Source organism: Parambassis ranga, chromosome 2, assembly GCF_900634625.1.
Source record: "Parambassis ranga chromosome 2, fParRan2.1, whole genome shotgun sequence".
In the NCBI taxonomy this organism is placed as follows: Eukaryota; Metazoa; Chordata; class Actinopteri; family Ambassidae; genus Parambassis; species Parambassis ranga.
Window position 1 is genome coordinate 11,921,325 of NC_041023.1, and position 27,146 is coordinate 11,948,470.

A 27,146-nucleotide genomic window follows, 5' to 3' on the forward strand; every position below is an offset into this window, starting at 1 on the left:
CTTCACACTGGCTGCTGACAGGCACGGAGGTAGACGGGAGTGTTAATCATGAGCTTACAGTCAGCTGTACTTCTTTCTAAATGAAGGATCCATGTTTGCTTCTCATTGGATCGCAGTGTCTTTCAGGGCCGGTGGCTGTCTCGCTGCAGCTGCTGTGACGGGGACAGACAGCAAAGACAGAGAGAGGAGGGACACGCGTCGACTTGAGTGAAGTGAAAGGAAAGCGTCCAATCCAGTTCACACTGCGTTCAGACCGGTGACGGGGATAGGTGAGTTTTAACTCTTTAACTCTTGTGGATGTTCATGAATTCTGCAGAGAAAATGTTTTATATTGTGTTTTCAGGCGGAGTTGTTCATATTTTGGCAATTATTAACGATATGAGTGACCACAATGAATGACATATTTCCGTAAACATTTTTATTCCAGGTGTTGCTGCATATGAGTCATTAGATTTTGTATGTTTTTAAGCACTTTAAATACAGTTAAACTAACTACAGTAAAAGAACGAGAGGAGTCTTTGGGAGCCTTTCACAATAAAACACGGGGTGACAGAGTGAAATCAGTTTCGGGGGTTTAGACATTCATGCCATTCGTTTGATTTGTGTGATGTTGTGTATCATTTGTTTTTGTTTCGACGGAGCGAAATGAATAAGCCCTCTGCTCACTGTCACAGGTTGAAGTGAACTCAAGATATGCGTGACGGAGTAATGTGCCGAGCGCAGATGGAAGCAGGGGATGGAGTGTGTGTGTGTGTGTGTGTCGGAACGAGAAAGATGTGGTGCGTAAGCGACCTGTCATGTATCATTTCCCGTTAACGGGGAGCACAGCTCGCCACGTGTTGTATGTGTGTGTGTGTGTGTGTGTGTGTGTGTGTGTGTGTGTGTGTGTGTGTGAGAGAGAGAGAGAGAGAGGTTGGACGCACCAAAAAGGAGGAAAAGAAGGGAAACCAGAAACATGCAATTTCAAGCTAGACTGCACCTACAAAATGCATGGGGCATCAATTAGTTACATGGCTATGTATGGCTGCTCACTGTATAGCTGGAAATCTATTAAAAGAAAGCATTAGTGGTGAGTGACATCCAGTTTATCACTCTGGTCGTGCAAACAGTATAGGCTGATGTTCTGTAAGTCTCTCCACAGGAATGGGGTCTAATGTGTGATGGATTCAGGAACCTTAAGAGCCAAACTTGGGGCTTGGTAAATGGATGCTCCCTTTGTTCATAAACACTTCTTTTTAGAGGAAAAAATAGGCTGTGTAAGAAGCTGTGAGACAGCCCAATACATCACTGTCATAATTTGTTTTTTATCCTCCCCGTGTAGCCTCATTAAAACACTGTTTGAGGTGACTACTTTGTTGCTTGGGGGAATCACACCTCCCTCCAGGCAACTTGACATGCTCCCACTCTGCTCTCTCTATCTCTCTCTCCATTTCCACCTTCCTTCTGTCTTTTTTTTCTTGCTTTCTCTGCTCATCCCTGATCATCAGCATCCCCCATTCTTGGATGGGAGTGGAGCTCCAACCCAGTGGGAGGGAAGCCTGCTCCCCAGGACTCAGTCTGTCACCTCTAATTTTGAAATTCAGTGAGATACTGTATGTGTAGTGTATAATGTGCTAAAATAAGCCCTTTTTCCTTGGGCACATTCTAATTGTTGTTGATAAACAACAACACAACTGTAAAATGTCACTTAATTCTGAGTTGGATAACCTTTACTGGCCCAACAAAACATGCATAATTCTGCTGTTATTGCAAATTACTCCTTTCAAATCGGCCCATAAAGGCAGCAGTGACAGATTAATTTGCTGATTCTGGCCATAAATCAGTTTAGTGCTACACAAATTAACAAAACATGTAAATAAAAGTAACATTAAAAGCTGTGAAAATAACAACAGGTCTGGTCATATTGAGATCTGAAGCTATAAGGAAGGTTAAAGGTTAAAAGATAAACTGTGTTGATTGACATCACAGATGCGACTCAGTAGGTTTTTCCATACAGGTCACATGGGTCAACTTAAAAATCTTTCTGTGTATTTTTTTTTCTGAAAAAATGTTCCAGTTAATACAGTGTTAATGCAGAGTCTTACTCACCTCCACATACTTAAAGTTCTTCCGTCTCTTCCTGTAATCCCAGATGGGCTTGATGGTGTTGAGATCAGGGCTCTGTGGGCGTCAAACCATCTGTTGCAAGACTTTTCGAGCTTCTTGTTGTTGAAGAGGGTTCTTTTTGCTGCATATCATTTTGAGACAGACGCCTCCGTGATGGTAATGCTTGATGAATAAGTTTCTAAACATCTCAAGTACCTGCATACTGCATATAAGGCAAATATTTTCTGTGCTGAACCTATCAATGTGCATATATATTGTGATAGTGATCTTAAGTGTGACTTTATGTCAGCCTTTCTTACCATTTAGATCATCACTCAAAGTAATGTTTTTATGGCTTTCCCATTATTTCTTATATCCGCACACCTCATTCTGTATTATTGCCTTCCTGTTTCTCATAATAACCACTGTTGCTGGCTCTGGTTCATAGCACAGTCATAGATAGTATAAGTTTATGGTGCCTTTTTTTGAACAACTAGGAGAAAACAATGTAACTTTCCTGCTACTTGTATCTGTTAATATGTTTTCCCAAGCCTGTGTCCATCTGTAGCTCTCCCTCTGCTCAGGGTGAATATTGCTTCTTGGAAAGCGCCCCCCCACTCCCCGCCCTCCCGAGTGGCATGGAGGTTGCAGAACAGTGGCACAGCGCAGACGGATTATGCTCTCGCGTAAATCTGCTGTCATTTCAAAACTCTCCGTTGCAAAAGATTCTCTAATGAGAAGCCCTCTCTGCTACTCCCTGTCTGTCTCCCTTTTCACCGTGTTCTTTCTTTTTTTTATATTCCTTTTATCTGTCTCTCTCTCTCCCTCTCCTGTCTCTACCCGTTTAATGGATGTTTTTTGCTGTCAGTGCCTTTTTCTGCCTGTGTGTTTGTGCGACAGCAAGCGAGAGAATCTGTTTGAAGTCAACATGTAGAGAAAAAGGCCTCATATGTAGCAAAAAGGCCTCGAGTCTTCAACTCAGAAGAGTTCCTCTGGTAGTACAACCTTGGTTTTTCATCTCTGCGTTGTGTCCAATTACAGATATCTGTTTCTAAAGCTTACAGACGGAGTTCATCTGTTAAAGTGAGGCCTTTGTTTTGAAACTGAACTGTCAGCATGCAATGAAAAGGATAATGAGATATTGGATCAACCAGAAGAGCAGTTAGCCAGTCAGGGCCGAGGCTAGAACCAATCACTCTTATTTGAGAGCAATAAAACCAACTGCTGCTGGCAACATAGTAAGCATATTATTCCAAATTGTTATGATTTTTTAGCACTGCATGATGCATTATGAATAGAGAGGAGGAAGGCGAATGTGATCTGTATGAAATTTAGACCATTTGCATTGGAATAAGGAAGAAATTGGATTAAAATACAGAAGAGGAAAATTGAGAAGTAGATCAGGCAATTCAAGCCTAATATTGTATTGTGACCCTCATATGCTCAAACTTAAATCCCTTTTCCCTGACCAGCCAGAGATGAAGGCTGCTGAGCGTCCCCACATTAACCTACCTTTGTCCTCTTCACAGACAGAGAATATTGAAGTACAGCCCTAGAGTAAAAATGTTTGGGAGTGGATCTACATCCTCTAACTTAGTAATAACCTGAGGTACGCTTAGCTGGCTGTCTGTCTGGAGACATTGTAATAGTTTTATGAGACTTAACAGGCTCAGCAGGAGAGTGCTTTTGTGAAAACTCATTGAGCTACCAGACAGAAGGTCTTGGAAAGAAGGAGTCCATACCAGAGAGGGCAGAAGGGTGCAAGGTACAGCTTTTGTACCTTAAACATCCTCACATCTTTTTGTAGTTGTTGTCTGCTACTGTGTGCTACCAGCCCAGTCTCATCCCATAATGTGAAGTAGTCATTTTAAATCACTTGTTTCATGCACAATGACACAAATTGTTCTTTTGTTTTAATGACAACAGGCACAGATTGTAAACTAACGCATTTCAATTTGACTGTCTGCAGCACATTGTTTTTTCTTCCCAGTGAAATATTGATGTAATTTAATATATTGTTTCATGCAGACTGACATGAATCATTTTCTGAGAGGCAGCATTACAGCCTGTTTTTACCACCCAACCTTAACCAGTTGTGTTTTAAAGTCTAACCTCATCCAGGAGTGGAAAGTGAGATGAAAGTGATGGTATCTTTGTCAAAATAAAGCCACAGTAGGTTGGACTAGAACCCAAGACTCCTGGGTGAAGATCTACTGTAGGTTAACAGAGACATTTTCAACGTTTTACAGTGTAATATTTGATTTGTGCACAAACAAAATGAAAACGAGAAAAAAACAAAGTGGATCATTCTTGTCATTGTATAGGAAACAATAGATTATATTGCACTGTTTCCTGCAATGGGATGAGACTGTGTTTGTGTTATTGAGGTCTCTCTCCAGCATATACACTTTCATCCTCTCTTGTATGTAAGAATTTTAGCACTGATTGCTTCTTAGAAGTATGGATGTCCCATTACCCCTTGAAGTACCAAGATGGTACTTGACCCTTGACAGGAAGGATCAGAAATGGTGTGGACAGAGGGTGCAGTGGAATAATAAGGGACATAATTGGAATAGTAGCAAGACTGGCTAGAAGTTGAGAAGACGGTCAAAATTGACTGGTGATGAGAGTGCAAAGGTTGGGAAGCCTTGTAATCACATGGTTGTAAAAAGCAAGAAAATAAGGAGTTAACTGTAAGGCTAATCAAGGCCATTGTACCAACAGAGTACAGGGACTGGCTTCAACCAAAGATGGTGAAAGGAAGCAGAAAAGAAGTGATTAAAGCATGGGTCAGAGTAGTAAGGACATTTTTGTAATTATGGGCAAGGCAAGCAGAATCAAATGCTAAAAGGAGGCAAGATAAGATCACATGATATACTTCCTCTCCCAGTGTCATCCTCATTTGTCCTCATTATAAAACAGTGTGTCGTATTGAAAGAATAATAACTCCTAATTGCTTGTTCTTTGCAGAATTAAAAGAAAAAGTGTGTTCTCTCTCAGGTCATAAAATGTAACCACACGTTGCATTTTTGCAGCTTTCTAACCTTTCAAAATGCACACACCATGCAATCAAAGTCACCAAACACACATAACACCGGCTCTCATATACACGGCACACACACACCGGGTCTAATGTAGTCTGTTAGGATCGTTACCCGAGTTAATGTCCATGCACTTGGCCCAATGGGAGTAACTGTGTCATTCTCCATGCTCCCCAAACAGATACAGAGATACAGATATAGACCTGCCTCTGGGGAAGACATATGCACACACAAATACACACTCATGCAGATGTGCGCCTCACCGTGTGGCTCTTACAAGCCGTGGCAGACAGCAATATTAAGTGTGTCTGTGGTGATGGTTTGAGGGTACCGATCCTGTCACATCAGATTAGCTTGACGAATGTTGGCCACGCCTGCTTTCTCTTGTCGTTTAACCCTTCTGTCTCTCCTCTTTCCCCCTTATTTGTCTCAAATATCACCCTGGGCTTTTCTTCTTTATATGCAGACCTTTGAGTGTAAATTGCCTGTTGAAATTCATAAGACCAGAATTTCAAACTCTAGCCAAAATTACCACTTCCTGAGGGTTTCCTTTGGTCCTTATACAATATGAAAAAGTCTTTGGGTTTCTAGGCAAGCCTTGGATCAACATGTAAATTAGTTAGCAATACAAAATGCTAAATATTTCCTCTCCTCTCCTCTCCTCTCCTCTCCTCTCCTCTCCTCTCCTCTCCTCTCCTTGTTCTGTCTATCCATGCTCATGTCGCTCCGCTTGACAGGGCAGGAAATCAGTCTCATTTCTGCTTTAATTCGTTCTGATCAAACATGTCGCTCTCAATCAGCCCTATTTGATTAGGAGGTGCCTGTATCACAGCCCACCAAGCAGGTAATGGCTGACACTCTCATATTTCAGTGTAGCAGTGATTGTGTGTGTGTATGAGAGTTACATACACACATCATTTCCTGAAGCTCAAGCTTGCACATGAACAATAGCATTTAGGTTTGTGTGTGACTATCACACACCCTGTTGGATGTGCTATTACATTCTTTATATTTAGAAACACTATTGATTCCAGGCCTCTTACTAACTCTTCCCATCCCTTCCTCTTCTCCTCTCTTCTTATCTCTTCTCACAGAGATATGGGGTGTAGGCTCCCTAAGTTGCGAAAGGCAGAAGAGAGGCGTAGCCCAGGCAACATTTACTCCACCCTCAGACGGCCTCAGGTGGAGACAAAAGTTGGGGTGGCCTATACCTACCACTTTCTGGATTTCCTGCTGGGGAAAGAAGGTATGAAGTTCAGTCAGTCATGTAAAAAAAATCTGTTATTTTTTCTGTTATATTTAACATAGCTCCACTTATTTTCATTGTTCTTTTTGAGAGCTTGGGCTGAGCCCATGAAACCCAGTGAGACATGCATCATGTGACTTGACTTCTCCCACGCATGCATACTTGAAATAGTCATGTGTTTGTTCATAGTTCACCTCTTTTAAAGAAACAACATTAACAAGAGAGGATGATCTATCTATTTAGGCTCCTTTCCTACAATAACATGAAATAAATTAAATAAGCCCTTACCATACAGGGCTTCTTAGTGATGATGATGAATGAGTGATAGAGGAGGCGGAATCAGATACAGCTCAAATGAAAACAACAAATGTTGGCCATGGAAGGCAGCAGGCAAGTTTCATTCAGATCTGATTCACATTTGTCTGAGTTCCAGTCCGGAGGACGCTCAGAGGAGTGTGTCTTCACATTCAGTCCTCCCAAAGAATTTCAGAGGGTTTCTTTCTCCAGACCACCTTGCTTTGTTTTTAACATGACTGTTCGCAGTTTAAACTCTGCACTGCTTTGTCATCCTGCGCTCTGGTTACAGTCTGTGTGTGTTCCACTCATAAAACAGCCACAGTTGCTATTCTAACTTTACTCAGTCAAATGAAATGTTTGGGTCAGCAACATTTTTTTTCATACTGTAAGTATCTTGAGGGCAAAAAGTGACTTATAAGCTGCAGTTGTATCTGAGTGAAGCTCCTGTTGCAGAGTTCAAAGACTTCTCTAATTCTCAGATTCAGCTATATTGTGCTCACTGCAGCAGTGCCCTCTAACTTTCCCCCCACTGCTCCACCACACAATGGCAAAATACTAAAGCTGATATGTGTTTGCAGCATCTTGCCGTGTGCGTATCTGTTTGATAATATGTAAAATTGTGCGTCTGATAATGTGTGGGTGTGTGTTTGTGTGTATGTGCCTTGAGAACGTTTGATGAGAATCCTCCAGAGGCATGTGGTTTCTAAAAATACTAATTCTGCCATTGTGATGGTGTGGTCTGTGAGTCGATGGGGAGGGACGAAGCAGTTATTGAAAAATAAATAAAGAAATAATTCTTTTCCCTATGGCTTAATGTTTCTACAACCCTGCGTTTTGCTCTCCATCACCTTGACAGGCAGAAGCAGGTGCAAGATTCTCACCAAAATCCTTTTTAGACGAGTCTCAAATGCAACACTGTAACAGACAGCAGGCACGACGACACAGCCAAGTGGCCGTGGTCTGGTTGCCAGTCGGCTTCATTTTCAGCCAGCCCTGTTATGTTTGGCAAATGAGGTAAGCTGTGGTGTTGGCAGGAAGAAATCTGGCAACCCAGAATGCTGGTGGTGACCAAAACAGACAAAAGACATGAGGGCTGCTTGTCGTTCTTGTTGCTAAAGGCAGCAGCAGATAAATTCTCTGATCACGTGTGCAGCAACAACACACACTGTATTATGGATACAAAAAGACCACACACACACAATGTTCATACAAGCCGCCTCGGTGGCTCATTCACACACACTCACAAAACACTTCATAGCACTTAGTCAACAGAGTTAGTGTTATCTTTCAACAGACAGGCAGGTCATTTATATGGTAAATTCAGTGACGCTACCATAGCTGCTTAAGATCGCTAGACTCTATTTTTGGATAAACACAGCTACTATATGAATTGTGTGCATCTGTGTGTGAGTGGGTATACGCCGGCCTCTTTCCGTTTCTCTCCATTTGTGATAGAGAGACCAAGAGAAGTGAAGGATTCCTGGAGGATTATCTGATTGTTTGTGGAGATTGAGAGACCTCATTCCCAGCAAAGGGATTTATTTGTATTTGTGTGTGTGTGCGCCTGTGTGTGTGTGTAAGTAGGAGGCAGATAGAGGAATCTGTATGTCAGTGCATGACATTGACGAAACCCACGGTCAAATCCATCCTTTAATTCAATTTGGCTTCCATTAATAATATTATTTCCCTGCCAGTGTGACTTGATGACTCCTACACAGTAATGAAAAACAAATACCTTTGTGGTGCCCCGGCGAAATATGTGAGGCTAGATTGCTGTTTATTAAACAGAGTTTTGTTCTCAGGATGAGGAGCTTAATGTTCAGACTGAGGAGGAACAAATTGTGATTTTGAATTTGACCCTTGACCAGTCTGAGTGATGAAACCCACCAGAGACGATGCGGCTGACGATGCAGTGTCAGACTTTGTTTTAAGTGCTCTAACACTGCAAACATATTTCTGTGTGACACAACCCAGCTCACACACTCTGGGTCACAGTGACCCTGTGGTGAATCCAGGGTGGAAGAGGAGAAATATGTTCCATGTATCAGGCCTGCAGTTCACTCATGGATCATTTATTTGTTCTGTCATCTCATCATATGACCTGAAACCAATGTCTCATTCTACTCAACTGTCTTATTACTCTCTAATCACCAATCTGCTGTACCTTGACAGATCATCCACCTTTAAGAAAAGGTGCCATGATCTTCATTATTCTCATTGACATGTCAGCATGAATGTAGGGTATGAGATCTAGCAGCCAGGTGTGACATTTTAACCCAGCCTCCTTTGTGTCGAAGCTGCACTCAGATAATGAGCAGGAGAAATGGAAAGAAGGGGAAAACAGGAACTGAGAAGAGGTTGAGCAAAGGGGGGAAGAAAGCAAAAATAGATGGGAGGCAATATAAAGTCAGGGAGGTGTAGCGGAGAACAGGGGGTGAGAAAATGAACAGCACATAAAAACCAGAGTTGCGGTGAATGTTAGTCAGGACCAGAATTGGGAGGGGCGAAGTCGAGAGGAAGAGAGTTAGAGGTGTGAGAAGAGCATGCAGGAGTCAGGACTCTGTGGATGTGTGAGGAAGTAAGTTAGGTGTGATGCTGTGTGACTAACGCTGGTCTCTGGAGCAGGCAGCGAGAAGCTGAACTCTGCTGATGACATTCTGCTGCCCTGCAGAGACGGAGACCCACTCGGCTCATTAAAACTTACAACATGTGTCTAATGCTCAGCTCTGTGTGCGTGTGTGTGTTAGTGTTACTGTTTGCGGCGTTTTTGTATGCCTTTGGACAAGTTTATTTTGACCTGAGGTATCTGTACAGATTAGGGCTGTGACAATATCACATTTTATGGGGAACAAGGACATTTACAGTTGCAATATTACTGCAATATATCTACAGGAAATGAAAAAAAATACTCGAATGTCAAATTTATCTTTAACATTGTTTATTGTGTGTCTGACTCAAACAGTGTTAGCTGAGCCAAACCCCTGACTTTCTTTAGGAGATTTTTGTGATTTTGCTTGCACATATAACCACTGTGGTATAGCCACTAAGCTTATGTGAACTGAAGAAGCATTAGATAATTCCCCTAGTATCATTAAATGTGGTTTTAACTTTTTAAATTTCAATTACTATCAATACCAATATATACCTACAGTTTTATGCAGTAGCTGTTTCTCTGTGTGTGTATGTGTATGTGTGTGTGTGTGTGTGTGTGGATCTACACCACAATCATATGATAAATGTTCACTCTGTTGACAAAGTGTGACGTATTCCTTCTGCCTTACATGATATGTCGTTCCTATTAGAATCTGTGTGTGATGTATTTGGGCTCAGAGAGCAGGCACAGATACATCAGTGTGCAGCATCTGCATTGCCTGACACACTTTTCAAGGTAAGCACATCCACATTTTTCATGAAAGATTGTTGATCTGACTGTGACATCAAATTCAAATCATTTTTCTGCATGATTGTGAGGCAGTTTCAGTGATGTTGGCAAAAAGCCACGAGAGAACGCCAGCCAAGATGGCATAGAGCTGCTATGTGTCAAAAGTGAGCCAGACTGGAATTCACAACCTCACAAGTACATGGGTACTGTATGTGCCTTAAGCGCCACACTGTGTTCTCACCACAGCAAACCTTTTTTTTCTCCTGCTTGTACTTGTCAGCCATTTTTGTGAACCCGTCGCTCTTTCTGAGACTTTTCTAATAAAGTGGGCGCTCTGAGGAGATCAGACCTCCTCTGACAACTACTGACCAACAACTGTCATCACTTGCGGCTACATTCTCTGAACAGCAGGGAGCCCCTGGCTCCAGGAAGTTGATTATTTTATAGTCACTGTTTTGGCACATATCCTTGCCTAAAACCTCTGCAAGTCATTAGAAGGCTATTTAAATGAACGTGAACCTCCAGCAAGCAGAGGGATAAGCCTTGAGGGTGGCTGTAAGTAGTAATCCCCATGCATCACCTAGCAGGCTTAGTACAAACTCTTCCTTTCTCATGCATGCACACTCAGACACTGGCAAAAACAGACTAGTCTATACACACTTGCTGAGATAGTGTGGCACACATACACTGCAAAATATGCTTTACAGTCACACATAGAAATTCAGGGATTTGTACAAGGCATTAATAAGCCCTTCCAAGCAGTTACAGGGAGGGGATGACTCTCACACTCCACACACAGCCTGTGAAAGCCAGGGTCAAAAAGTGAGGCGGCTGTGATGTGGTTAAAGCTGTGGGTTGGAAATAGCAGAGATGAACAGATGAACAGGCGCTCAGTTGCTTCTGGCAACCGTTAAACAATGTAAAGAAGTAACGTGGGATGAAAGTAACAGCTAGGTCTGTTTGTGTTATCACATACAACACACACCAAACCCATAAAAAATCATGTGGATAGGTCTGAAAAAGCTCAACCAAATGTATGTGAATTAACTCAAGGGGTAAATATCTTTGGATAATGTGTGCTTTTGTTTCATGTCTCGTGTTATAGTCATTTGACAGATTGTCTAGTTAACATTTTAAGACATCCAAAGATTGTCAGACTCCTAAGTTCCTTTTTAATTTATCTGAAAAGTTTCGCTGCTCTCTCATGACAACATTTCCCCCCTTTGTACCCTCAAAGGTGCAAACAATACCATCATACCTTGGAGCACCTTTTTCCTGCACTTTCACACTGCTCCCTGGCCTTGCTAGCTGGCACTGTAAAACTCCAGCCAGCTTTCCCGCCTTGAGCCATTCCCATGTTCCCATGCTGCAGTGGAATTACAGCCTTCACTTTTAAATCCCACAGTGGCAGACAGTATAAATGAAGTCGCTTCCCTGCCTAAAGCGCTGCATAACACCCTAATAACTTTCTGTATGCCTTGCCTGAATTAGCTGCCGTGCCTTGCCTGCTTCTTGTCTGTGGGTGAGTGCCAGCCGTGCAGAGCTAATGACAGCTAATGACTGTTTACGGTGACAGGATCGTTGTTATCCCCCCCTGCCACCCCACCCTAGTCTCCAGCTGTTATTATTATTATCACTGTACTGCTTTTGATAAGTCCCCACAGACACCCGTTTAAGTGTTTGCTTGATGAAAGGCTCTTGTGGTTCCAAGCGGTCATGCCAACATGATGTGATGGTTGGATTTTCTCTGGGAGTTTTTTTTTCTTCCACCCCATTGTTTAACTATGATGGAAGTTAGAAAAGTGTTTGCTCATGTCCTTGTATCCTGATAAACTAGCCAAGTTGTGTGTGTGCTTGTGTGTGTGTGTATGAGTGAACATGCCAGATGATGGAGAACAAATTGAAAATGAGATGGCTTGCACATTCCCCCCCCCCCTTATGTAGATGTGTGTGTGTGTGTGTGTTTTGTGTGTTTTGTGTGTATGTAGTTAATTTATTCAGGTTATTTTCTCTTCTCCAGACCCATGCAAATGAGATTGAATGGGAAAGGATGACAAGCATTCAGGCACAGACAGCCTCATCTCTCTCTCTGCTCTCTCTGCTAACTGCCTCACTCTTTCTTTCTCCCTTTTTTTCCCACTTCTCATCTCTTTTTCCATCCTCCTCCTCCTCCTCACTCTCTCACACACCTGGCTTCACTCAGAAACACACAGCCATACATGCATGCTCCCTTAAAAGCCCGTGAACAGACAGGGAGCCTTACTACAATACAGCGACCTCAGGAGGGTCGTTCTCACAAACATTGCGCTCTCTCTGGTGGATTTGCCATGACAGTTTGCTTCCATATGATAAGCTCTGCTAACCACTTCCACTGAAGAGAACGGGCTTTCTTTCCATTGTGTGTGGTAATAAGACAAGCGGCTCTGTCTTAACGATAGCCGCTAATACCATATGCCCAAACAAGCAATGTGATACCATTGTCTTTCAAACCTTTTGATGAATGTGTGTGTGTGTGTGTGTTATACTGATCCGTGGCTATTTGTGTTGGTGAAAATGTGTTAATGTATGTTCAAATGAGCTCTTTCCAGCATCTGTTCATGCATAACGGAGCATGCACACTTGTTTATCTCTGCAAGTGTGTGTTTTCCAAAAGCCAGACTGCGCCGGTGACAGTGAGGACAGAGGCTAATAGTTCTGGTGTAATTAGTTTCAGATTTAGCGTGAAGATGCCATGTGTTGTTGTTCAGTGGGAATTTTCATAATGAAACATGCTCTCTCTTTGTTCTTTTGCTCCCTATGTCCTCTTTTTCATTTCATTCTCCTTATTGATTCAGCCATATATTTATTTTTTCCTGCCGCTTTTTCAACTTGTTCCACCATCCTCATGATATCCCTTTTTGTCTAACCTCGTTTTTTTTCTCTGTTCCCCTCTCACCCATTCTTCTCTTTTCAGAGGTGCCGGTGTCATCTGTGCTTTGTCTGTCCTCAGTCAGAGAGCTGCCAGTTCAGGTCAGGGAACTCTACACACAGGGTTTTGTGCTGGTTGCTGTCCACCCCTTCGTTCACCCCTGTGGCCCTCGTCATGCACACATCCAACGCCAGCTCCACCGGGCCGTGCTGGTCCGAGAGACACTGAGGTACACATAGTAAACACACACCATTGTCATTTTCACTGTACGTTAATTAAAGCTACAGAGTTGTTTTAACACAGAAGCCAGTTGAGATGCATTGTCATGAGACACCCTTAAAGTGAGAGCAATTACTGTTGAGTCAGCCGCTAACTTTAGCTCAGTATCCCAATTCTTTCACTCTTGACTCTACAAGATAACATACATTACTGTACTGTGATTACATTTTGTAGCTATGTACTGTTCCCTAGTTCTCCCTCTGGTAACACAGAACTCCAAGAGTGTCCATTCACTTTTGTCTTCTTTGAGGTAATTTTTGATCTGTAGGCTTACCTATATCCATATACATCATTATCATGACTGTATTTCATAGACCATACATAAAGATGGACAAGCCATCCAAGAAGTCAATCAGATTTCCTGAAGAGCGGTTTTGAAGCTCACTGTAGTGGCTCCGGCTGTCACCTACCTGATGGTGCCTGAGATAATCCTAAAGTGGGCAAAGAGGTGGAACATAAGTGGAGCTAAGGATGGCAGGTGACACACAGGCATCACTACCATCATCTCATTAGGACTTATTATTATTATAATTTGAATGAATAAAATATTTCATAGCAGCAGCTCGACCCCTGCCCTGTGTCTTTTGCCAGGCCTAGCCATGGTTAACCTTACTTTTGTTGTCAGATTTCAGTTAAAGATATTACTGTGAGTAGTTTTGGACATCTTATGTTTTTTATTGTGAATACATGAAATAGTGTATTGTAATCACACACAAGCACACACTGTAGTGCACAGGCAGGTGCCAGCCTGCTCCTTTGATGCCCCTCCTGCCAAGTGGTCCTGCTGCTTCCTGGCACCTGTCACCGTGGAGACGGCTGATTGCATCATCAGCGCTCGCCAGAGGGGAACGGCACGCTGGAAAAGAGAAACCATCTCTCCATCCTTTCATCTGCTTTCTTCAGTGATGACCGTCCCCCCTCTTTTCTTTTGTCCCCATCACCCCCCTTAGTCCCCTTTACTCTGCCTTTTATCTCCCCATCACCGCCATCCCCTTTCATCTGAAAACCCTAAAAAAATGAAAGAAAAATATATCACAGATCTGCTGTTTGAAATCTAGCTGAGAATGTCACTCACGCCTCAGAGCACAAGATATTACCTCGGCCTTCCCACTGACCTCAATCCAAATCTGAAGAGGCGTATCTGAATACTCCTTTTATGATGGTGTCTTGCAGAGGGAGCAGACGGAAATTCAGTCTTTTTTCTGTCTAATAAGTCTTTTGTGTTTGTGGTGAATGCGTGCTATCCTTAAATGGAAAATTCACTCAGTATCAGAATCGTCATTATGTTACTGCTCTGATCATTTGGGGTCAATGAGTGCTAGCGAACATGAGCACATCTGCCACAGTATATGAAGTCAAGGCTCCTTTTTCAACAGTAACTGGGTGATGTAACAGCAAATAAACCTAATGGCCACAGTCCAAAGTAATTTTATAACAGTGCTGACACAGTTGACATTTTCTGCTTCATAAGAGCAGGATTGAGCTGAACTATATGTATGATTGATGCTTTGTGTTGAATTACTTTTTTTTCTCACCTTTTTAGTTCAGAGAAAAGCCAACTGAAATGGGCAAGAAATCGCCTGGAGACAGATGTGTGTGTGGCAGGTCACCAGGTTGCTGACCCAGAGGTGATCCAGAGCTATGTCAAGAGGGTGAGTTCAAGCCCAGTCATGACAGAAATGTTGATTTGGTTTATTACTTTGCATTCTCTTTCTTGTATTTATTGTACAAAAAAAATGAATCTTTGGGGGTGTCTCACAAGCGATCTGGCAAGTGTCAGTGAGTATATCTGAAGATGGATACATGCACTAACACCTGCCTGATCTATAATTTGGCAAACATGTGGAGCAAAAATGCTAAGTATCATCCACCTGGCTCTGCAGCCAGTGTCCTGTAACAACAGGAGGCCACCGAGGTGCCAGTTGCTTGAGTGGGCAGCTGAGGCTGGCTCTGAAAAGAATCCATCCCCATAGATCTCCATGTTAAAATGACCATCGTAACAGCAGAAATAAACATCTTTACAGCCTGGTACATGGCTATATACATAATTTTCATCATACATAACAACTGAGTTGATGAGTCGGTGCCACTCACTTTAGTTTCAGTCATACTTTTGCAACCTTTTTGTTGCTTGATGGCTGTTACGAATGGAACCGAGTGGTACTGAAGGCTTCACAGTTAGCTAAAAGAAGACAGGAGGAAAAGAAAAATAGTGTGAATGTAATTACATTTACATTTTAGACCTTGCCTAATCTAGGTATGCACAATTCAAGAAAACATTCACAAAGAATTTTTTAATTAAATTAACAAAAATCAATGTTGAATTCACTTCTCCATCCTTTTTTTCTGTCTTTATACTTGTTGCACTGGATGTTTGTGTATGTGTCTGCGCAACACATACACACCCACACAAACATGCCGCACTGCTGTGACAGGGAAGGAAACATTACGGTTCTTAAAAGGCTACAGGCAACTGGCTATAATTGTCTGTGTGTGCCATATGGTAACCCTGCCTCTGGTACTGACATGCAGAGCTTCTCCAATTCAAATAAGGCAAATATGATTAGCTTTTTTCCCATTTTAAAATATTGCAAATATATCTGATTGAAAGAATTTCAATAATTAATGGTGGCAGTTGCATCTGCCTGCTATCCCCTAACATGGAAATTAATATAATGAATGTAAGGTTGCAGTTGTAATGGTAAACGATAGTTGGAGTTTACCCTAAAATACCCTGCCAACCCACAGCATCATGGCTGCCATTTATCAGCTGTTAAACTCACTTTTTTTTTGTCTCTCTGCTCATGAATTCGCCAACAGTCCAACATTGGGAAATGAAAATGTGCTCTATTGAATAGATTTGCATCTGAACACCCAAAGAGCACAAAGGAAAACCTGATTGGATGGAAATGCACATCACTGAGTATAATGTGATAGGCTCCGGCAGCGTGACATGAATAACCAATCAGCTCACAAGCTGCCAGAGAGAGTTCGAGATAAGAACCCAGGAGCTGCAACGGGCAGAGAGGAGTGACAGGATGGCGTGTGTGTGTGTGTGTGCACTCAGTTTTGAAATTCTATACTTCTGTGTATTTTTCCAGCACTCACTAGCCTTTCCACACCCTCAGTCTGTCACTGGACATATACTCATCAGACATAACTGTGTGTGTAAGCAATGCTGTGCTGGTAATAGAGAGACTGTTTTCAACAAAATGTGATGCGCGTGTGTATAGATGAGTGAAGTGTCAAAAGTAGTGGGTAATAGGGGAAGATGTGTCTCATTATTGTTTGGGGGTAGTTTGCAATCTGATTCGTCTCCCGTCGAGCCTGTCTAAAACTGTCAGCCCAAATATCAACTGACAATTAACCACCAGAGCTCCATGGGAGGGAGCAGTGCACACACACACAGACATACACACGCAGATATATACACACAGAGTCACACACAAGTACACACACAAATGCGTTGAAATAATGAGGTCCTTTTGTCATTTGAATATTTGATCTTTGCTGATGATTAGGTAGGTTGTTATTTTGTGGAATATCTGCCCCGCGTATGTCAGCCTTTGTTTGTGTGTAAATGAGGCTTTGTTTGTCAGACTATAATAGAAGCGACTGTGCTAATTTATTTGTAAGGCTGTGAAAGCCGTCCTTTATATTTATGAGTCACTCAGATACACTTTAATAGAGTCAATGGATGTGGATGCATGATAACATTGCGGTGTGTGTGTGTGTTACTCTTACAGATCCAGGATGTTGCTGAGCAAGGGGTGATGTTTGTAGGCTTCCTTCAGCAGCCAGGTGGAGGGCCCTGCTTCTTAGGCCAATGGGACCCAGAGGAGCTGTCGTCCTTACATTCGAGCCCTTCACCCATACATCGACACCCTTTCAGTGCCACCACAAGCCCTACAGATCACACAGAATCTCATCAAAATGTTACAGAACTGGATGTGTGTCCCTCTGAAGCTCAACTGTTTGATAATGGTGATGCAGAATTCAACAAACAGGACACTTTGGTGCCAAGAGAACCAGGCTTCAGCCCACTGAAGCCCACTCATATTTCAGAGCACAACCCAGAAGAGTCTAATGAACAAGCTCTCAAAGAATCAACAAAGGAGCCTCAAAATTACATCAAATCTCAACACCCAGCAGATGTCCAGGATAATCAGAGAAGTCTGAGCCCTTCAGAAACAGATGGTGCAATAAGGCAGGAGGAGTGTGATCTACCAGAACCTAATGAGAATCTCAGCGGATCCCCAGAGAATGATTATGACCTTCCCAACCAAAAAGAAAGACGAGGTTCAAGCTCAGACAGCTGGCTCAGCTCTCCAGAGCTGGATCATAACCATGGCAGAAACTCTACTTGTCCAGAAGGCCAAACCAGAGTGACAACGCACAACAACAATCACATCAGACTGAAGAGTTCCGAGAAAGACAAAGGTGCGACTTCTCCACCAGCACAGGCTAGTAAGTAAAGAGGGTTCTTAGTCTGACAGCTCATCTGTAAGACTGTCTTGTCAAACTTGCTGTTTATTTGTGTCTGTAGGGATGCAGCTCTTTGCACTGTACAACCACACAGAGGAGCTGAACACCTCTCTGAGGTTTTACTCGCTCAGGGTGCCGCTGCGAGTGCAAAGGGATTCCGGGTTAATCACAGAGGTTGATGCACACTGGCTTGACCACATGACTCAGCATTTCAGCAGTGGGGCGCATCTCATTGATGGGTTCTTCCACCTTGGGGATGATAATGGTATGACATCGTGTTGTCATAGATGCAACTCTAAACTGGTCTCTGGTTTCTGGTAGCAGTAGGTACTCCAATTTAAATACACTGATTTTGATTCTTCCAAAGTCAATCGATCTCCATCCAGTAAGTCATATCAAACTGCCCAATCATTTTTGAAAGAGTGGTGGTAGCACGCAGGTAAACTTGAGCAAAATCTAGACTTGTCATCAATATAAGAATATTGATTATGCCAGCTTAAGTGAATGTTACTTACCTCCTGGCTGAGAATTTTCACTGGCTGAGTGACACCAGGGATTGACAAGATGAAAAAGCTGCTCAGGCTGTAGGTCTCTGCCTCACTGCTGGGTAATGGATGATATGCATGGTGTTATGTTTCGAAAGTCCGTGGCTTACACCGCAAGTCACTGCTCAGCCGGCCGTGGAATAAGCAGGCTTAAGCCAAAGGGAACGAGGGAGCAGTAGTGAGAGATTGGAGAGTGGAGATTAGCTTTTTAGTTCCTGTTTGAATCACATACATCCTCCCGTGTTTATCTGGCTAATTTGTCCCTTTTACTCCACAGACAATGGGGTTTCATCTGTGGACAGTGTGTTCATCTTCCAGAACTCTGCAGAGGAGACAACAAACACTTCCTATGATGCTATTGTGGTTGAGCAGTGGACTGTTGTTGATGTGAGTTATACAATCCTTCTGACAGACAGCTTATGTTGTTCTTTGAACATTATATAGGAGGAAAGACTGTACAGGCTGATATGAGTTTTTGTGTGAATAATTTGTTGCCTCTTTCCTCCATCCAGGGTGTTGTAGTGAAGGCAGACTACGTTCCATTGCTTCAGTCTTTGGCCCCGTATGGATGGAGGCTCATGTGTGTGTTACCCACACCCATTGTCAAGACAAACAAGTAAGAAAACACATCTTCTTTGCACTTTGAATAGCATCACCTAAATTCAGCAAGGACTAATTACAGCTTTGTTAATTTCAGAGTGAGTATTCCTTTGTCTAAGATGTCTCCTGCCTTATTCTTCTTGGGATTAGGACTGACAGTGCAGTTTAAATAAGCAGGACAGACGGTTCGAGATCTGACAAATCATGATCATATGCTCCATCCCAACATGAAACCTCTTTTGAAATCTGTCAGAGCCACGAACAAAAACACCATCGCTGAACTGCTGTTGTCTTGTAACTGTCACTTTACAAACCGCAGCAAGCAGAAACCTGATTTTTAATACAAGTAATGATCTGCAAGCGCCTCACATCATCCTGTAACATACGATAACAGGTAACTGTAAATGTGCCGCTCTTCTCTTTGTGCAGTGATGGGAGTTTGTCGACCAAGCAAATCCTTTTTCTTCAGAGACCCATTTTGCAGCGCAAGAGAAAAGACTTCAAGGTTTGTCTACCCCTTTTTCTTTGCAACACATCTGTCACTTGTCTGTGATGTGCCTTTAGGGCGCGCGACTTTATGTCACACAAGGTGTCATTAAAAAGTCATGTTACTAAATATGGGATGTACAGCGAATATAAACCTGCTAAGTAAAAGTCTAATAATAGGCAAATAGCTGGTCTCAAACTGTACAGGAAAAAGGCATCAGCGAAAGAGTCTTTGTTGTGGTTTGTCAGGTGTCTGGAGAGAATGAAAGAAAAAGACATGACACAAAGCACAAAACCATCTCAAACACATCTATTTGATTTCAGATGCTTAACCTCAGGAGTCGCAACAAGGCAAAGAAGAATCCTACTGGAGACACTCTGGAGGAGAGAGGAGAGAACAGGTCCCCCGTGGTAGAGACAGAGATGGACAAGTTGGGCAGACGCACAAAGGAAGAGGAAGAGGCTGAGGGGAGGATGAGCGGGGATAGCGGAAGGAGCGAATACGTCCAGAAAGGTAGGGAGCAGAGGGAAGAGGATTCACAACATCAAAAGGCCTTGTTGTTCCTATCGCAGAGTAGAGCTTCTGTGGAAGAGCAGGAAGAGGAAACTGACATTGACAAGATCCCTCTGTCCAAGCAGGAGAAGTCAGTGAGATGGACAGATTTCTGTCAGGGAGATGATGGAGGGGTCAAGGAGGAGGTGAAAACAGAGGAGCGGATCAAACAGCAGCTGTTTTCCGGTGTTTGTTGACACATTTGGCACAAAGGAAGCTAAAACCTGGATAGTTTCTAAAACAAAAGAAGAAGCTTTTCAACATTTTGTTGACTTGCATTTTTAGTTCCTCTGCGGACAACTGAGATGTAGTAAATCTTATACTGTATCTGTACTGCTAACGCTTCTATCTGCTCAGTGTAGAGCGTTAAGACATGGATGTGAGGTTGTAGCTCCCGTAAATGGGGAAAGTGTATCTGCTGCTTTTCGATGTGTGGAGACTGTGTGTGTGGAGGTAGTCTCCTATCCAAGCCTTAAGTAATATTTTTGTTCACACTGTTGTGCGTTACGACTTTCCAGCAATAGGACTGTGAGTTTTGATTTTGCTGGTGCTTACTGTACTTTTATATGTAAAGACTATAATGCAAGATAAAAAAAGGCAGAAAAACATGCAATGTAGTATGGTGACTTAGAGCCGGACTCCATGCATACATATACAATACAGTAGGTATTAGCTGATGAAAGAACCTAACTGAAGTAATATGGAAAATGTCTTGATTCTGTAGTTTTAAATTCGAATGTTTTGCTTAGCCCATATCCTGGGTAATAATTTTTAATGTTTTATCTAATTTAAGATGTTGCTGTTAAATCTATAAATATGAATCTCAAAATACAGCAATGGTCAAGCTGTAAACAGTATTTTTGTGAGTCTTTTTAAATACAAATTGTCATTGCAGGGAGCATACCAATTGTGGGTTGTAATTTCAGAGACGGCTAGCACCATGCTTTGATCAAATCAAATTACATGAGACTGGTAGGAAACCACTTTTTCATAAATAGGTAATATGACCCCTACAAATGTGTAAATTAGAAACAAGCTATTTATTACTTATATTTCCTGGACCACCTGTGTTGTGTATAAGTAGTGTAATATAGTAACGTAGGTCTGAATATAAAAAAGGTCAATAAAGTGTTTTAAAAAAAGATTGACTCAATTTTCTTTATTTCTTTTGCATCTCACATTACCGCCATAAACAGTTTTCCTCATATGAGGAAGAAAATGCAGAAACAACTCAAAAATGAGTCTCAACAGCACAACCCCTGCAGAGAGATGACAACGAGAAGCTTGCAACCATCTCCGAGGGATGTTCAGTGATGCGAGCCAATCAGAGACCACCTGGAGGTTCCATTACAGGGCACCATGGGATACTTACTCCACCCCGGGATGAAAAAACGTTTATGGGTATGTGGATGTGTGCAATTGAAGACTGTCTGGGAGATAGGCACTGTGTATGCATGCATGTTACAGTGTAAGCAACAGGCAGGGTTGCTGGCCAATGTGTGAAGGATTGTGAAGTTTTGATTCTAAAAATATGCTCAGTGGTGTGAAGTAAAATTAAAAAAACAATGTAACTCTGTCAAGCAAGTCTAAAATCGGCACTTAAGAAAATTAAGTTCATTCATTAAATACACCTCTAAGAACACCTTTTTATAAATTATGTCAACTCTGTAATGAAAAAGCTCAGCGTTCCAGGACTTTAAAGCAGCAGCTTCACATTTTAGAAAATTTACTTATTTACTTCTTGCTGGGAACTAGATGAGCAGATCAATAACAACTTACACCTATCCATGGAGCCAGGATTTGGTTAAGAATGGAAACAGCTAGCCTCTGCTGATACCACCTTTAAATTTCCCTGATTTACACTTTACTTTTTGTTTGTTTCATCCAAATATTGTGTGAAAAACAAAAAGTTAAAAGTTTTACAAAGCATTCCGGAAATAGCCCGGTGCCTAACACTTCATAACGTGTTGATTTTACACTTCTAGCTGAAGATAAATGGAGCACAATAAGTCTTTTCAAAAAGCCTAAGCATATGTCCCAAACTGTCAAACTACTGCTTTAAAACATTTAGGTAAAACTGTGCATAAAGTTTCAGGTGGATATATTCATGCAAACAAAATAACTTAAGTCAAGTAATGATAATTTGTAAATGTACCTAAAAATATGTAACATTTACACCACACTGTCTCCAAAATACACGTGACGGTACAGATGCCTTTCTGTTTATATTATATGGAATAAAGTTCCTCTCTATTGTCTTTGTGAGTCAGCTGCTAGCTGAGGAGTGGGTGGTCCCAGAGGTCTTTCAAAGATCAGGCACAGGTTGCAGCAGCAGGAATAGGAGGATGATGAAATAAGTCCTTCAGTGCTCATATTCCTGGAGAACTGTAGTTACTTTCCATTCTCTCCGTACATCGGTCCACTGATGAGTGCAGACAACCCTGATGGTTTCTGGGAATTGTAGAAGCTCCTACCACCACTTCTCGAAGAGGATCCTGTCTTTTGAGAGGCCAAGCTGCATGAGGGTTTTCGAAATGGTTTCGATCATGGGTGGCGGTCCGCACAAGTAACACAAAGTCCTTTGTGGGTCCACGTGAGCCTGCAGCACCTCCTCCGTGATTCTCCCGCCTAGGGAGACACAGGGGAGGTAAATCAATTAATCAAGACTCAGCACTGTGGTGCCTATTGCTTCTCGCTCTCAGACACGGAGCTTTGATAGCCTGTTCTACATGATGACACAGATAAATCAGCAAAGACAGGCTGTACTAGTGTCACTCAATCATCCAAACAAAACAATGCAAAGTATGTATTATTTACGGTTGACAAATGGCTGGAGTTGTGGGTCGACATCTGTGCTCTGTTGTGTGACGTGGAAATCACAAGAGAACGTGTCAGGAAACTCTTGGCACACCTCAGTGATAGAATTCTGGAAACACAGACAGCAGCTTGTTTTTTCCTTATTACATTAAATCACAACTGTTTTTAAACATTCCTCACAAGAATAAATTCTGACCTTGAAGAGCAGTTCCTGGGTGTTCTTGGCGCTATAACAGAGATGGGCAGAGCCTATGTTGTACCCTCGGTCGCCTAAGGCTTGGTTGAGATGTAGCAGATCTGCCGTGTGCAGCAGAATAGAGTAGAGGGGATTGATCCCTACACCACCTGCCACCAATAGCAAATCCATAGCAGGATCTGAGGGCTGAGGGTCAAAGAAGAAGTCCCCACCGACACGCATGGCCACGCTGGAGCCAACAGTACACTGAGGAAAAGGAAGAGCAGTCAAAAGTTGGACTAAGCACCTAAAATGGAAAATACAGTATCACAGCATCCTAGACAAGTCTCAGGAGACAGTAAAAAGAGTTTTACATTTGAATGCATATGCAAAGAACCCTATGGTATAGCACAGGTGAATGAAACTTCACAAGTTGAAAAGGTCTTTTGAAGCCAAAAGGAGCCATAAATATGCCTTCATCTGCTTTTGCACACGTTCACATAATAATGGCTGCACTCTTAATCTGCTACAAGTCTGCTATCTTATTCCTGGAGCACAAAATCAAACAAAAGGATCATCAAATGATCCCAGAGCTGAGAGCTCCAAGTCTTAGAACACTTGCCGTGCACACACTGCTTTCTCCTATTTACACATGCTGTAGTAGCTCAAAGCTGTTTATTAGGGCCCATCATCAAAAAGAGAAGCTGCAAACAAACATGAAGGCTACAGAGAGATAGGAAAGAGAGAGGGGCGAGCTAAAAGAAAACACTGTTCATATTCATACCCGCAGCAGTGGATTTAAAAAAAAAAAAGAGAAAAAGATACTTGAATAGCAGGTTCCTGGTAGATAAATACAATGTAACACATTCAGCTACTTATTTACCCACTGTAGCACTGCTGACTGCAAAGGTTTTTATAGAAAGAATCTCCTGCTCTGAACTTTCTAGGACACCCCTTCAGAGGAGCTAAAGGCTAGAAAGCATATTTCCAATTCATTCCAAGCACCTCAGTACAAAGTTTGATTGAGAGGTGTGACAGAACAAGCTTCAAGTGCATTTTTTTTAAACTAGACACAGGCAACATGAGGCTATACGCCAGTCAGCCTTCAATATTTCTTTGATGTTTTGTGTGCCTGGGCCTTAACGTCCACTCGAGCACATGTGTGAATGTGGTAGTCATTATCACAGTCACATGTCCTCCTGACTCAGTTTCAAGGTGAACCCCAGTGCTTCAAATACCTGCAACAATAAACTAATCTTTGATCGACACACCACTGATGCACTTCATGTTGCCGCTTAATAAAAGTATTGTTAAAAGTAACAAATTAAATGCTTCCAGTTGGGAAAAAAGTCATACGTTATTCACAAATTTATTGGCTTTACTGCCCCAATCTCTCAAACCTCAACAGCAACACAGGCAAGGAGCACATGCTATTACACAGGACCCCAACAACCCCCTCAACCCAATCTTCACACTTCTTTCATCCAGTCACAGATACAGTCCCCACCTCAGACAACAGGCATGTTATGGCAGGGGTTTATATCCTTTCTGTCATAACATCAATAAACAAAACACCCTGGCAACAATCATGTGTGATGATGCTGTGTGATATGTGTGTGCATACTACACAGATGTGGACTTCTCCTGTTTGAATGTGGTGTGGTACTATGTAAAGCTATACAAAGCTGTACCATACATATATAAATAAATCCTAACTTTTTTCACACTTTCAGCATGTCATTTATAAACACATAAGCATATGCAGCTTATTTATTAAATCAAGTTTATACATATATTTTCCTAACTTTAGTGTACATATGTAATATCAGGGAAACTGACAACCACACTCACCATGGTGTGGATCCAGTGTGCTGGCGGGTGTTTGGTGTATTTGACGGCCAGCTCAATGACACCCTCCCGCTGCAGCAAACCTGGACTGGAGCACATGGAGAAACCTCCCACCTTCTCCACACCAGGGATGAAGAAATCCACCCTGCTCAGACACACAAAACGTGAATGTTGAGTTATTATAAAAAAGCCGAAGGCTAAAAAGGCAGAAACATGCTGAACTGAGGGTCAAAATGTGAATGACAGTAGAGCAGTGCCCTTTGACCTCAGTTTGGAGAATACTCCATTTCTGAAACCAAAGAGAAAACCAGAGCATGTGCAAAGTTGCCTCTTTGTTAGTTTAGCACAAGCACAACAAAATTGCCACAGTGGAAAACAGCAACAGTTGGGATAATGCTCCACCAACACAATGACTACCCTCAGAGGCATCATGAATATGGGTCTGCCATGAAAATGCACACATATGTCCCCCCGTCCACCTCCACCTTCTCTTTTCTCATGCACTCCCACCTGGAGAAGATCAACTAACAGTCCATTCTTCTCAAAAACACTAAAACTCCTGGATTTCCATCTATTTACATTCATTATCAATTGCCGCAGGGCAACTGGCTGCCAGTTTTATTTCTCACCACCGCCCACCTACAGTATGGGCTCATGTACATACTGCATGGGCATGGTACACTAATTAACATTGGCAACACTGACTGACAGACAAGCACAGCAGAAAAAAGCCCTGCTTTCATTGCTGAAAATTATAACTGCTATCATGGTTCTAAGAGTCACTTGAGGTTTGCCTGAAAGGTAAAATATTTTCCAATGTTGTTTGTACATAAACTACAAGTACGTTAGCCAGTTTTTGCATAAATCTGTTTGACCGAGCTGAAGTCACCTGACAGGCTGTAAATGATTAATAGGCATGTTTCGTTCCTATAGCTGATGTGACAACATCTAATAACACCGTACTGACTGCACAGTTTCAGAAGATATAAAAACCTGGACCCCAAGGAATAAGAACCTGACACAATCCTGCCACCATGTGGTGACTATGAGCAATACAAGTATCATTAAAGGAAATCTCTAATGTTCTTTCTAATGTCAATTGAGAAGTAAGAGCCTGGTTTTATTGATGTGACCTAAGAAAAGGAAAGCACAGATTCATTTGATAGTCATACTAAGAGAAAAGTTTAAACTCTTATAAGTGTTTACTCACCACTGCCCTGCTTTGAAGACAAAGTCTGGGTGGACTGCTATTCTCAGTCGTTTTACAGTCTCTGACTCGTTTATGATTCCACATACTTGAGCTGGATACAGAGCCTGCATTAATACGCACAGCAAAATCAAGAGGTTAAGAGAGACAGCATACATATGCAGTAAAGATTAATTCATTCAACAAAAACATAGACTTACATTCTGTCTGTAGTTGTTTGCTGTCCTTTCCAGGTGGTCCGTTTGTCTTTTGGAAGACATGTTTCTTCTACTTAGAAGACAAAAACAATTTGGTCACTTGCCTTGTCAAATATTCGTCTATGCAGGAAGCGACAGCAGCATTATGTGAAGAGAAAAATACTTTAAAGTGGAATTTGCCCCCATTCTCACTGAGGAGCAATGCACTTAAAGGGCCAGCTCACCCAAATTACAAAACAGCCTTTTCTTATCTTTTAAGCTTTGTGTATAATTTCATTTTAAGTACGTGGATTGTAATGATGTCTGACTTTGGTTTAACTGGCTAGATTGCAGACTTAACGTAGCAGAGCTAACAGGAAACATTTCGTTGGATGATGTGAAGATATGATTCCCCTCGTTGTTCGTCATGTAAACCATAATGAGCTGATACAATCCAGACTTAACTCACCTTGTGGTAACTAACAGGCGGAAGCAGAGCAGACTGGCGCCAGGACTGGGCAGGTAGAAGCTTCGGGCTGCCGCCGACAAGAAACAGGGGACGCTCATTGCGATCTAGTCAGAACAGAGCAAAACAGATCTTCAGCTATCAAAGCAACACATGCACATCTTTACAATAAAACACTAGCTGAGCGCCTCAACAGGACGGGTCTAAGGGACAATGATAAAGACAGACTGATACAAATAATCACAGAAAATCAGCTAGGTGTAGCATTGTGATCATTTTAGACAGAGTTGACCTCCCTCGTGATGCGTCTCTGAGTGAGGTTAGCTCATTAGCTAAAGCTGCTAAGTAGTAAACAGTCACTTTCGGTTTGTTATTTGACAGCGTTACACAACATAAATATTTCTTTACCGTGCTGGGCTGACACTGTATTTCTGTCAAATACAATTCATATTTTCCCAAACATCTTCGGAATAACCTTGGTCATGTTATGATTACATGACACTGCCACATCTTCTTCTTCTTCTCGTCGAAATATATAGCGGCTCACGAC

The 27,146-nt window shown here is 42.1% G+C and overlaps 2 protein-coding genes across 8 annotated transcripts; one reads left to right on the forward strand and one right to left on the reverse strand.

The window, feature by feature from the left end:
* Nucleotides 1-14: 14 nt before the first annotated feature.
* On the forward strand, nucleotides 15-21,176 carry rftn1a (raftlin, lipid raft linker 1a). 6 transcript variants are annotated; one of them, XM_028428666.1, is made up of 11 exons: nucleotides 15-29; nucleotides 117-269; nucleotides 6,221-6,372; nucleotides 13,005-13,188; nucleotides 14,782-14,890; nucleotides 16,985-17,705; nucleotides 17,785-17,988; nucleotides 18,546-18,655; nucleotides 18,781-18,884; nucleotides 19,298-19,373; nucleotides 19,679-20,963. In XM_028428666.1, the coding sequence occupies exons 3-11, from the start codon at nucleotides 6,225-6,227 to the stop codon at nucleotides 20,102-20,104; spliced, it is 2,082 nt and encodes a 693-aa protein (XP_028284467.1). In that variant the 5' UTR covers nucleotides 15-29; nucleotides 117-269; nucleotides 6,221-6,224; the 3' UTR covers nucleotides 20,105-20,963. The 6 variants fall into 6 exon arrangements, with proteins under 6 accessions (XP_028284467.1, XP_028284468.1, XP_028284469.1 ...); XM_028428667.1 differs by having other exon boundaries at nucleotides 127-269; XM_028428668.1 differs by adding an exon at nucleotides 2,132-2,262 and having other exon boundaries at nucleotides 21-269.
* Nucleotides 21,037-27,146, reverse strand: oxnad1 (oxidoreductase NAD-binding domain containing 1). Of its 2 annotated transcripts, none has more exons than XM_028429236.1 (8): nucleotides 27,005-27,146; nucleotides 26,600-26,703; nucleotides 26,155-26,221; nucleotides 25,958-26,061; nucleotides 24,751-24,892; nucleotides 22,921-23,166; nucleotides 22,725-22,833; nucleotides 21,037-22,535 (listed from the first exon to the last, which is right to left on the reverse strand). In XM_028429236.1, the coding sequence occupies exons 2-8, from the start codon at nucleotides 26,695-26,697 to the stop codon at nucleotides 22,378-22,380; spliced, it is 924 nt and encodes a 307-aa protein (XP_028285037.1). In that variant the 5' UTR covers nucleotides 26,698-26,703; nucleotides 27,005-27,146; the 3' UTR covers nucleotides 21,037-22,377. The 2 variants fall into 2 exon arrangements, with proteins under 2 accessions (XP_028285037.1, XP_028285030.1); XM_028429229.1 differs by having other exon boundaries at nucleotides 26,155-26,224.